Here is a 12,776-nt window from a genome sequence, read left to right as displayed (position 1 = left end):
TTATTACTTATACATGTTATTACCATATATCATTAGCGTGTCTTTTTTATCAAACAAAGTTTGAAAAAATTGTCGTAACCGATAAGAAGCCGTGGTAAAAAGTCAGATCTCGGGAGTCAATGTGAGGAAAATACTATACAAAAGTTTCTTTAGTAAATAATAGGTTTTCTTAAGAATAAATGGGTTCTCTTGAATTTAATTGGTTAAATATTCATCAACGATTTCATTGCCAAGACAGCATAAAAATCTTGGCAGTATGAAGCCTTGTATTTTGACTCACATGGATAGTTTAATGTTTTATATTATTTATCATTGCTTCATATCATTATTAGAATAATTTAAACTTCGAGTTGAAATTATAAGTTTCCTTTGAGTTACAATATTGGATTTGTTATACATATTGTAGATAACAAAACTCAATGCGAATAATTACTTTGCCTTAATGGAGCGATCATTATGAGCGGAATATAACAACTAATGAATTGTGGTAAATCTAAATTATCCAATAAAGGTCCATGCATGTGTGTGTGTGTGAGTGTGAGATTAGTTTCACTTAAAAATGATTGCAATCACACGGTATTATTAGGTCTTTATTAGTTGTTATTGTTCTTGTTTTTAAGTGAAACCGGGGAGTGGTATAAATAAATCATTAAACGGAAATACCTGCAACCAGGACGACAATATATAAAGAACACATAGCTGAGAGGTTGATAGAGCAGATTGTTACCCCGAGAAAACATTGTCAACTGAGGCGAAGCCAAGGTTGATAATGTCTTTTAGAGGGGTAACAATCTGCTCTATCACAGTCTCAGATATGTGTTATGTTATTCAATATACTGAATGTTCTGTTATTACTGTCTATCAAAAGTGGCATTTTGACATGAAGTATAATAACATAAACTAAACAATGCCTTTACATGCCCCCTCAAAAATTTGATATTAAGATCTGTGTCTTTTGATAAAAGTTGTAAGTCCAGGAAATTTTATGTAAACATCTATCGTTTGTTAGATATTGTGGCAAAGTTTATGTTAATAGTGGCATTTGTTATTTTTGGTGTTAAAAATTTGGAAGTCTAGGATGAGCAACGTTCATTGAAATCAGTTTGTCTGTTGACATTTATGAATTTTACTCTGTATACTTCATTACCAAATAATCAAAAATAGATTTTCATTTATGTAAAATAGTATTCCGATAAATCTGTGTGTAACTCTATCTGTTCCAATGATAAAAACTCCTTTTTTGACATGCAGAGATTTTGGCCAAGTTTATGTTGGTAGTGGTATTTGTTATTTCTTGGTGTTAAAAAATTTGGAAGTATAAGATAAGCAACGTTCGTAGGTTCTTGAATAATTAGAAGGTATCTGTTAGATTTTTGGTTGATAATATTCTTGTCCGTATCAAAAAATCATGTATACTTTCTAATGGTTATTGGATTAACTCTGCCTCTTATGTTGAAATTCTTTATAATTTGCACTGGACAATATCGTGTTTTTCTGAATTTAAAAAAGGGAGACTATCCAATTCACATCCATTACATTCAAACAAGTGAATTACTCTATAACATCTACTCCTAAGTACACCACATATACTAGAATAAAGGACGGAATATTTTCATATTTCAGCAGGTTAAGTACTTTAAGCTTAAATTCATAATCTGTGAGCTTTTTTTTTTATCTTAACGCGTGATTGGGATGATTTAGGGCTTACATATTTTGAAGACAAATGTCTGTAGTTTAAGACTGTAAATTCAGCCCCAAATGCATGTCTTTTGAGTGATTGTATCGTATGCTTGTTGTCTCATTATCGTATAACCCACAAATATTATTATTAAAATTGCAATTGATTAGATGTCAACTTATCAAAGATAGACATTAATTGTGAATCGATGTCCGTCTTTTAGCATGTAGAACGAAAATGTGAACATAGAAACTTTAGGTAGAGTGTTTATGATTACAAATTATATCTATTCGAATAATACATAAACAGGGATAATAGGTATCGGCAAAAAAAAAAAATATGACACACATACCACATCAACAATCAACACTGACTCAGGACACGAGGTTTCGAGTTTTAAGCAGTCCTTTTTTCTAGTATTTTTATTGTACAAACTAATTGGTCAATACTCTCGTTGGCGTGAGTGATCTTGCTTTAACATCGTCTCAGGCCAGGTGAGATGGTTTACAAACAACGAAGCAGTGACAATGCCTTACTTTTCTACGCTTGATACACTTCTTTGAAAAGAAGCCGATGTGATCAAACAACGAACGTATAAAACCCATTGTTTGAGTTTCACCGTATCTCTCAAAGTTTTAACTGATCCTAGATATATTTTGGTTATATCTGTCGTTGCTATTTCATTTGAGTATACCCAACATTTCCTTTTGTATCCAATATATATGTAACACTCCCAAACATGTCCATCGCCCTAAACGTGTCCGATACCCCCAAACGTGTCCTTAAAATCCCAAATCGCCCAAAAGTGTCCGATTTCACATCCCCCAAACGTGTCCGATAATTGTTTTTCGTCAAGACGTGTCCACTTTAAAACACTATAATTTAATTTTGGATGTAACGCGTCTTCTGATTGGCTGACGTTGTTTTGTTTATCAGCTCATAGACATAATTTTTTCATGTGACCGTGACGTCATCAACGTTTTTTCATGATTTACTCCAACTTCCGAAGCAAGGTTGTCGGCTCTCCGGAATTTCCCGAAGTCCTGCGTTTAACACCCTTGCCATCAGCCGTACTCACAATTACAAGATCTTGTTATACGTAGTCATCCGCAGCGCAGGCATACATTTTTTCATTAATTGCATAAAACGCTGTTTAAAACGAGTTGTTGTATTAACTTTAACGATTCAATTTTAATCTAACGACAATTTGTAGCCATTTGACTATTCTGCTGAAAGTGCGTACATGCGAACTACTTTGTCTACGTTTTCCAAGTTGACGACCGCCAGCGTACAAACCATACAGGTATGATTATTACTTATTTTAAACGAAATAACTGTTTGAATCATTGCATATGACAGAATTCAATTGCATAGATGTTAGGTCTGATTGCCAGTGGATTATTATACAGAATTCTCGTTTCTTGATAGCAAAATGTACCAGAAATTTAAAAAAGGGGGAGGGGCATTTCAAACAAGTATCATACTTTATTCTAGCTGCGGTACCATAAATAACTTTATTCGTGGACAGAAAATAAGAGTTTGCTGGACATTAAAAATTGTACCCCATCAATCAACCCCCCCCCCAATAAAAAAAAAACAAAACAAAAAACACTGCATTTGGAAACAATTGAGAAAGCAATCAAAGGTTGCCTATGAAATATTATAGTGTCAATATTCATTTGTACATGTATGTCACAGTAAAAAATTTCTACTTCACAGGTTTTGAAACCTAATGTATTTTTGTCTATGTCTAAACCATTGATAGTAATGTTCTAATGCCAGAATCATAATTATATATATATTTACAAAAATGTATAATCACCCATTTTTCTTACAATGTAGGTGTCAGACCACCAATTAAAAATCCCTATCTGTTCAACCAAATTTTGCAATTTTCACAGCTTTCTAAATATTTTACCTTAAGTTTAACTTTATAGAAACCAGGTATATCCTGAATTGTACATGTATCACCTTTCTACATGCCAATATTCAACCTACCTTTAAAGACTAATAAGAAAAATCTGACCTTGGGAACACAGGTACTACCAAAAAATATCCTGGTTTTCTGGAAATCTTAAATTAGTACACTATGGAGCGCATTAATCCTGAATTTTTAATGCAAACTCATAGACAAGTAAATTTTGGCTCAAAATGGTCTAAATATATTTCTCTTTCACCAAAAGTTTCATTTCTTCAAATTTGTTGGTTAGTTTAAGTAAACAAGGATATCGAAAGCACTATTTTGTGTCAGAGTAGGGCTACTTTTACATACGTTCTAAATTGGTGGTCTGACACCTAAAGAGCAAAAAAAGTTGATCAGAAATCTTTTGTTTTGCTTTATCCTTAATCCTTGGTCAATTTGTAGTAAAAAATCCTATCTGAGCAAAATGCGACTTATATTACAAAATTCACAGCTCAATTTAAACTGACTGTAATGTATGACTTTAATAGAAAATACTTGAAAATTTCATTTTGGACTACAGGAACATAAACTTTCAATATCAAGATCAGTTTTGGTTGATTTTTCCTTGTTTTTTCTACTGTTTTAAAGACTTTCCACAATTTTTACAATGAGTTTAGTAAAAAATCCAAGGTATTGAAGAGTCAAGGAATATTGACCCCACTTTTTTCACCAGGTGTCAGTAATGGGACTACTAGTTGATCAAAAGTGCAGTATTGGTCATTAAACTGTTTTTATTTACTATCAGTCAATAAAATTTAAGGTAGAAAACTTTCATTTGAGACAATAAATGGGATTATGGTGAGTTTATGCAGTGTTTACATTAGGCTATGTTATCTGCCAAATACATGGTATGACGCAATGATATCAGGGGTAAAAATCAAATAATTTCATTAAATCTTCATGACGACAATTTTTTTGGCTAGTAAACAACCTATGTTTTAATGTTTAATACCACAGAAACAACTTACTGTGCATTCATAACAATTTAGGACATTTTTTATATGAAAGCATATTGTCAGGTCGGGAAAAGCTAAAAATAGCACAAATTCAGGTTTAAGGCCCAAATTTGCAATATGTGACTTTTTGCCAAAAAAAGATTGATATGTGGTTACTATCATTTCAAATGATCAGTTAAGACAAAAAAAATCAATTGTTTTCTGATTTTGGGGTTTCACCGCTTTTCGCTTTAAAGGTGTCAGACTGTCACGAAATAGAAGTTCCTTCATAATATAAATTCCAAATGGAAAAAGTATTCTGGAATATTATTTCCAGCGGAATAAGCATTACAGTATATGTTCCGAACGGAATAAATGGTATAGAATATTTGTTCCAACAGGAACAGATATTATGGCATTGTTTATAACAAAGTTTCTAGTGGAATATCTGTTAGGCAGAACAAAGTTTAACTTCATAGAAACCAGGTATATCCTGAATTGTACATGTATCACCTTTCTACATGCCAATATTCAACCTACCTTTAAAGACTTATAAGAAAAATCTGACCTTGGGAACACAGGTACTACTAAAAAATATCCTGGTTTTCTGGAAATCTTAAATTAGTATACTATGGAGCGCATTAATCCTGAATTTTTAATGCAAACTCATAGACAAGTAAATTTTGGCTCAAAATGGTCTAAATATATTTTTCTTTCACCAAAAGTTTCATTTCTGCAAATTTGTTGGTTAGTTTAAGTAAACAAGGATATCAAAAGCACTAATTTGTGTCAGAGTAGGGCTATACTTTTACATACGTTCTAGATTGGAGGGAGGTATTGGTGGTCTGACACCTGTACATGTAGGAAGTTCATAAGAAAAAAAAAATATCATAATGAATGAATTTGTTTGTAATTTTCATATTTGCATATATACAATTCAATTTATATGCATGAATTTTTCATTTATCGGTTGAATCATCCACTATGGGTTATTTACAGAAAACCAGGCATCTAAAATACTGTTATATAGCGATAAGCATATTTTCCGGATAAAATTGAGCCTAGTTTGAACTCAACATAAGTTATTAAAGACCAAACAGCCTATTGTTGATGCGCATCAACTAACGCAACTTGGTAGTGACATAAAAGCTCTATGACGTTGTTTCTAGCCATGAAAAACACCGTCAAATTATAACGTCCTATTTCGCGTTTTTCACGGATTCCAACATGGTGTACGCTTAAAACTACGTCTTCCAAGAAAAGTGGAATTAAGCGTCGCACTGATACCTAGTGGAAATTAAACACAAATGGACACAAAAGATACTACACTATCTGTAACCTCCGTTCTAATAAAAATAATAATCAAAATATAAATTTTGAACTCGGCTTTTTGCATTTGCGCCGATCTGCATTTCACTTTTTTTCTTTCACTTGCGCCGATTTTGTCTTTCATTTGCGCCGATTGTGTACAGGTAAATTATAGGTGAAAGTTATTTTTTTATTTATCATATAAACCTCTTTCGTTAGCCAGTTGTACATATGTTATGAATTGTCAATTACAACATGTATATAACTGTTGTTTCCTGCTCACAAAGGGGAGGTGGGAGTAGAATTTCGAGCAGGATAAGTCAATTTAAAAGATATTTGTGCACTCTCTTTACATCCACTAAAATCACGGAGTAAAATTCTATTTACAGTATTTCAAAGCACCACAATAAAATCCATAAAAATGTAATACTAGTACAATGAATTATTATCTTGCCGAGAATTTATATGCCACACATCTGATATATTCCTTTCTTGTCATTTTATCTTTTCTATACTTGTTGTACTTGCCAATAACGAAGTCCATCTTTTCTTTCTCGTGTCAAAACGAAGTTCTCGAACAATATGACTAAAATTATCTTAAACATAAGGGAACACTATTCATATCCATATATTACCATGCAATATACATTCTAAGTTTACTACATGTACATGTATTTACTCGTATAGCAAATAAAGTATCGGGGCTAGTGATAAAAAAAATAAAATAGGCGCTAATGAAAAAATCAAATCGGCGCAAATTAAAGATCGAAATTTTTTTAAATCGGCGCAAATCTCGTACGCCCCTGTAACTTTACACTGCAAAATTTATATGACTTACGCTTAGAATTTTAACTTAATATGTGATTTTCAAAACTGAGTTTTCAGAAGGTTAGGCCGATAAACAATACTTTCTAGAAGTTTCGATATACTGACAACGTATGCATGTTGAGATTAACTTATTTCTTTAAGATTCTCGTAAAATAATGGTGATCTTGCAATGAAGTTAAATCTTATCTATACTGCTTAATTGACAAAATCTTATAGTAAAAATAAAAATGATAAAGGTTCATTGTCTTTTGTCATTTGTTTCATTTCAAATTGTCTCAAGGAGAAATGATAAAGATTTCGCCTGATCTCACAGAAGCTTAAGGCAAAAAATATAAGAAATTAATATATTCAGTGAATGTGAATTAAAATAAAAATTTACAGTTTTTAAAACTAAACTTGTTGTAAATTTAACTTATGACAAAAACAATTGCTTCAAGAATAAGATCCAACATAAAATTTCTCACTTTCAAAAAGCTACAATGACCGGAAAGATTGAAAACAAATTTCGATTTTCAATGCCAGCAATCAATACATACAACCTTGTCTTTGTTTTAATTTCCAAAATGAGCTATTTAGATTCATAATATTTCATCCTGTTTTGAGAAATACTTTTCAACGGAAATTTATTTCTTAGATTCTATATCAATTTTTGAATTAAAAACTTATTTGTATTTTATATTTACTGTCTCGTTTATTCAAAACACGTAAGGTAGTTATAACGGGGATCGTATTTTATGATAGGTAAAATGGATGTAAAACGTTTTAGAATCAAAAACTTTTATTCATATATTATACCTATAATTCTAATTTTCTTATTATAAATATTCAGAAATAATGAATCCACAAACTAGATGGAATAATTTGTATACGCTCGTCTTAGTCGTGACACATAATGGTATAAAGAAGTCCGTCCGTGCTAATGTCTGTCAACAGTAGCGAAAGCCTGAGTGCGCTAGGGCGAAGTTCTGAAATTGACGCGACAAAAAAACCCACACATCTAGTCTAATATAGTCAAATAGTCTGTAAGTTAGCCAGTGTCATCTTTCATTTCTCTTTTTATTTTCAATGATTTTGCTAATGAGAGGGAGATGACAAAAACAGACTTTCCTTTCTAAAGCGTCGTAAAAGTTATTTCGAACAATTTTTCATTCCGACGGATGATGTTTCTGAAGGTTAATTTTGTGCGGCAACAACATCATGAGATCTGATACTGATACATACATGTGATCTCTTGTATTACCGGATAATAAAGTAGGTGAATATAGTTGTTATTCTTGATTCTTGAAAATTTAAATGTGGGTTTCAAACGTCTAATTTGCAATTTTTTTCAAACAGTACGCCAGCAAGGAAAACTTGTACTATGACGTCAGATTCAATGTTCTGAAGAAAGACAACTCTTTTCTTCAAAACGAACGAGAAAAAAACATGAAAATTAATCATAACTTTTTTGAAAGGTCGGTGACATATACATTTTTTTGCTTTATTTTGAAGAGTACACATGGCACTTCCCTTCTTGAAATTTTTATGAAAAAATCACTGGTAGATATTTTTTAATACTTGAAACGTTTTTCATTCTTGCGTTTTATTTTTGGCGGGAATGAAATAAATCATATTTTTTAAGATCAAAACAATAAGAGTCTTAAACTCTTGAACCTGTATTTGATAGACACAAATCTACTGTTTAACATGAAACAAGAATTATGCTTGTAGGTTCGATATAATGGGATTTTTTGAGAGTTTAAATAACAAGCAAATATCATGTTAATATTAGGGAAAACACGAAACTGCGGTTGCTATAGTGACAAAACTAAGTCGGTGACCCCCAATTTTTTTTATCATATTTTGTTCCTCAAATCATGAAATACCTTCACACAAAATTTGAAGGAAAAATCACTGGTAGAACTGAATAGGCTGTTTGGTCTTTAAGCAAATGAATGTACTAATCTAATGATATTTTTTTAAATATTTAATACCAATCATGCACAGTGTTCTACATGTAGATAATTTAAGCATGCATAGAACTTAAGAAAGGCACAGTTTAAGGATGAAGGACACCTAAGACTGATGTTTTGTCTGAAAGGGAACATGTTTATATTGATAGAACCGTGTTTTTACTCGCTTGGCTTTATAATAATTAATAACTATATTTCTGATCTAATTTTCTATTCTATAAACTACATATATACATTTACGCTACAAATCTACAACTTTACTCTGCTTGGCTACACGTGCTGTCCTTATCTATAAAGTCATGAATATTCATCAGCTATGTAGGCGTGTCAGAATCGTATCATACGCGATAATGACCAGCCAGCAAACACTGTATTATGATTTCATTAACCAGTATTAAAAAGATAAATATAACATCCCCGCCCACACATTAGAAATTTCTAAAAATTTCTTACTGGTAAATGAAATCTGTATATATAAAAATTATGATTATAAAAAAAATCTAAAAAAATCGATATGCAAATGAATTGTACTTAATATACACACATTAAAAAAAAAACCCAAAAGTTCTCATTAAAATACTATGTTTTAAATTTAGTAACTGCGAAATTTGGTCATCAAAAATAAAAAACAAAAAATATAAAAGAATTCGAATAAAAGGTTTCTTTTTCTTCGCTAAAATATTCAGTTAAAACAAATATATATGAAAACAGAAAACAATAAAAAAAATTATCATGATTTAAACTTAGTTACCAGTGTAATTAACTTGTAGTCTTGAAACGGAAATTCTGTAGAATATATATTGTACCCTTACATCTAATCACAGTGCTCGGTAGTTGACTTCCTTCACTGCCTTAGATACACAAAAGGCCAACCTAAAGCCGGGAATATGTAATACTACCTTTTCCCCTTTATATAGTCACGGCGATTTAGAAACATCAGTAAAACACTCTTTAAGAAATGTAGGTTATCAGTTGTAAACTGAGCAGACGATTTTTTTTCGTTTAATTGTCTGTTAATTATGCGCATAAATCAATCGATCGGCTTCATTTACCAAAAAAAAAAAAAAAAAAAAAAAAAAAATGAAGTCCCAAAACGCATAGGGCACTACAAGTATAGCATAGATCTATATATATATGTTCATATAAAAACTAGCTCTATGTATTTATATCTAAATATGAAATAGGTCATGCACAACCAAATGTATTAAAATCAATGATATTACACTTCTGAATTGAAGAAACAAATGTTAGAATGTAGATTGGCAAGGTCAGTGGGTTTTCATAGAGTTATTGTTCTTTGCATAGTTTCTTGCATATTATGTTCCGGATACTGTTTTGTAATTAGATTTTAGAACTAGAATAGAAATTTGATGAGAAACGTTTGTTATTGTATGTTCCTCTTAGCCTACCAAGAAAGATGTGAGCAAGCTTCCCTACATGGTGGAGGAACCCTAATTACTTTATTACACCATCGTTATAATAGTGTATGAACACGAAGTAAGATTTTCCTACATAAACATTGCAAATAAAATTCGAAAAAAGTTGAGAAACTCACCAAAATGATACTTTCCTTTAGCTATCATTTCCCACTTGTAAAAATAAGGATACAAAATATTGATCAACCTGCTGTCAGCCACAGTCGTCTACCATGACAACCAGTGTCTTTAACAGCAGTAATGTATGCTGGGTAATTTTACTGCTTCAATTAGAATGATATTAAACTAACCTCAAATTGTGGGGTAAAATTGGTCATTAACATTTGACTTGATAATGAAAATAATAAAATCGATCCGACACCTTTTCCTTTTATTTGAATGAATATTGCGCTCTATGATGCTTATTGTAAATAAGGGGGAGCAAAAGTTAATTGGATTTGTCAATTTTCTAACATGATTGAATAATAATTCGGCCATGGAAAATAATATTCATTGACAAATATAATTGCTTTATAGATTATGACGATGATGAAATCAAAGCTATCTGTAAAGCTATTGTTATATTTATGAAAAAACTTCGTGATACTTTCAATGAATTAAGTGAGGTACTAAGCATTGCATGTTTAGTGCCGTGTTGAAGTATGGAAGAAAAAACTACAGTATGGGGAGAAGAAAGCACAATAGTTGAATTTGACCATTCTTGTGCTATCAACACAATTGAATTTGACTGTTTGGCAGTTCTCAAACCAATTGTATCAGATATCGCAGTACAGTCACCTTGTCATGGATATAAAAAAATAATATCAAAAAACGCTGTCGAACCTTTTGTATGAAAAAACACTTATAGAACAAAGTGAATCGTATAAAAAAGCTTTTTCAAATCACACAAACGATGTGATGAACACTTTAAAGTCTCTCTTACTTTCATCTGATGCCGCCGATTCCAGGGCCTCTGAATGTGCTTCTGAAAAGAAACCAATTTCATTTACGACGTTTGTTTCACGACAAATTGAGAAAAAGATTAAAACTGGGGAAAACATGTCACGTTATAAGGATCTGTTAAGACTACATAAGTTTGTGAGTGGAACTAGCAAAGCTGTTTCAAGTGAATTTACTGTGAACATCGATTTGGCAATAGAAGCTATGTGTCAGTCATGTGAAACAGAAAGTAACATTGAGGGAGAAATACTTGTATACGAACATGATATGCCCACTGGTACTCTGCAGTATGGAAGATGTCTACCAGGATGTCAGCTTGCATTAGTTTGGAAAACCAAAAACAAACCGTCCGTTGATAAGATGACATACGCCGATTTCGTTCCAGCTTTCCAAATTTCAGAACAAACATCTAGTGAAGAGGATGACCCTACCAAGTATCTTGTCGCTAAAGGTTGTGGTAATTCGTTCTGTGATGCTGGTTGCTGGAGATTGTCTCATTGTAGTTCAGAGTGTAAAGCTATCCAGGCCACTCCGCAATGTCATAGGGATGTATACAAATTTCTGAAAATCTTCAATCATAGCAAATTATCAAGACGGTTAGACAATGCACTGAAATTATATCACATTAAAACAGCTCTTTTAAGTCACACTAAACACTGCAAGGGCACATCACACAATATAACAGATTGCCTGTGTAAGACTTTAGATATTATTAACAGTTACATTGAAAATGGAATGGTACCTCACTGGAAAGATCAAAATTATACGTTGGAGCTGAAACAAGACTCTTGCCATAGATTTGTCCCTACACTTTTACAGTTCATATTGAACCAAACTGTGAAGCATTCACCTGTACGACTGTATTTAACCATATGTTGTGAATGGAATAGAGGCAAAGAAATGTACTTTTATAAATGTGGATCAAAGCTTTCAGATCTTGTTTGTCAAATTATTGAAGGAAAAGACTGCTACAGTAACCTTGAAAGAGAAGTTGAAAACACTTTAATTCAAGCTGCAGATTTGCCACCATAATTTCATCAATATAACCTCAGGTATTCATTAGTCGTTGAAGATAAAGAAATCACACCTGACACAACAATTATTTATCAACGATGAGTAAACACGTGATTTTTGAAATTTCATTCAGATATTAAATCACACTAACTCAGCATCCGTTTTATTTGATTTTTCCTACCAACTTTTCAATCGAGCACCATTGATGAGTCTCATGTAGATGGAACGCGCGTCTGGCGTCCAACATTATAAGCCTGATATATTTGATGAGTTTTTATATCAGAGTGGTGAAACCAAAACCAAAGGATATTATTATTCTCCAACAAAGAATTGTATTAAATATATAAACATGTTACATATTAAGTTAATGAAATATATTTAGAGATACACCATCTGGATCTAGTTATTTCCTAAACTCAGAACATATTATGATACATGTCTCTATAGATAATTGTTTTCTTGATTTGTCACTGGAAAAGAATGATTTTTTATTTCAAATATTGCTAAATTATATAGTTAAACATCTACAATTTTTTATGTTTATGGTTATTTCATTTTTTGATTGATCTTGATATTGAAAAACTATGTGTATTGACATGTTAGAATAGAAGTACTGAAGTAATCATTTAATTTATATCAAAAGATAAAGTTGTTACTTGTACTTGTACTTGTAATCCATAAAAGGAGATATGTTATCTTAAGTACATAAAACATAACAAAGTC

At 31.7% G+C, this 12,776-nt stretch overlaps 1 protein-coding gene across 2 annotated transcripts in view; it reads right to left on the bottom strand.

Moving 5' to 3' along the window:
- Window positions 1-10,286, bottom strand: part of LOC127735618 (sulfotransferase 1C2-like) — an 89,195-nt gene extending 78,909 nt beyond the window's left edge. For both annotated transcript variants that reach the window (XM_052245850.1, XM_052245849.1), the window contains exon 1: window positions 10,220-10,286. In XM_052245850.1, coding sequence (XP_052101810.1) covers window positions 10,220-10,247 — 28 coding nt within the window. In that variant the 5' untranslated portion in view covers window positions 10,248-10,286. The remainder of the gene's footprint in view (window positions 1-10,219) is intronic.
- Between the last annotated feature and the right edge of the window lie 2,490 nt (window positions 10,287-12,776).

Source organism: Mytilus californianus, unplaced genomic scaffold (assembly GCF_021869535.1).
Source record: "Mytilus californianus isolate M0D057914Y unplaced genomic scaffold, xbMytCali1.0.p SCAF_3, whole genome shotgun sequence".
Taxonomy (NCBI): domain Eukaryota; kingdom Metazoa; phylum Mollusca; class Bivalvia; order Mytilida; family Mytilidae; genus Mytilus; species Mytilus californianus.
The sequence above is the reverse complement of the archived record's forward strand: the minus strand, read 5'-3'. Positions and strand labels throughout refer to the sequence as shown.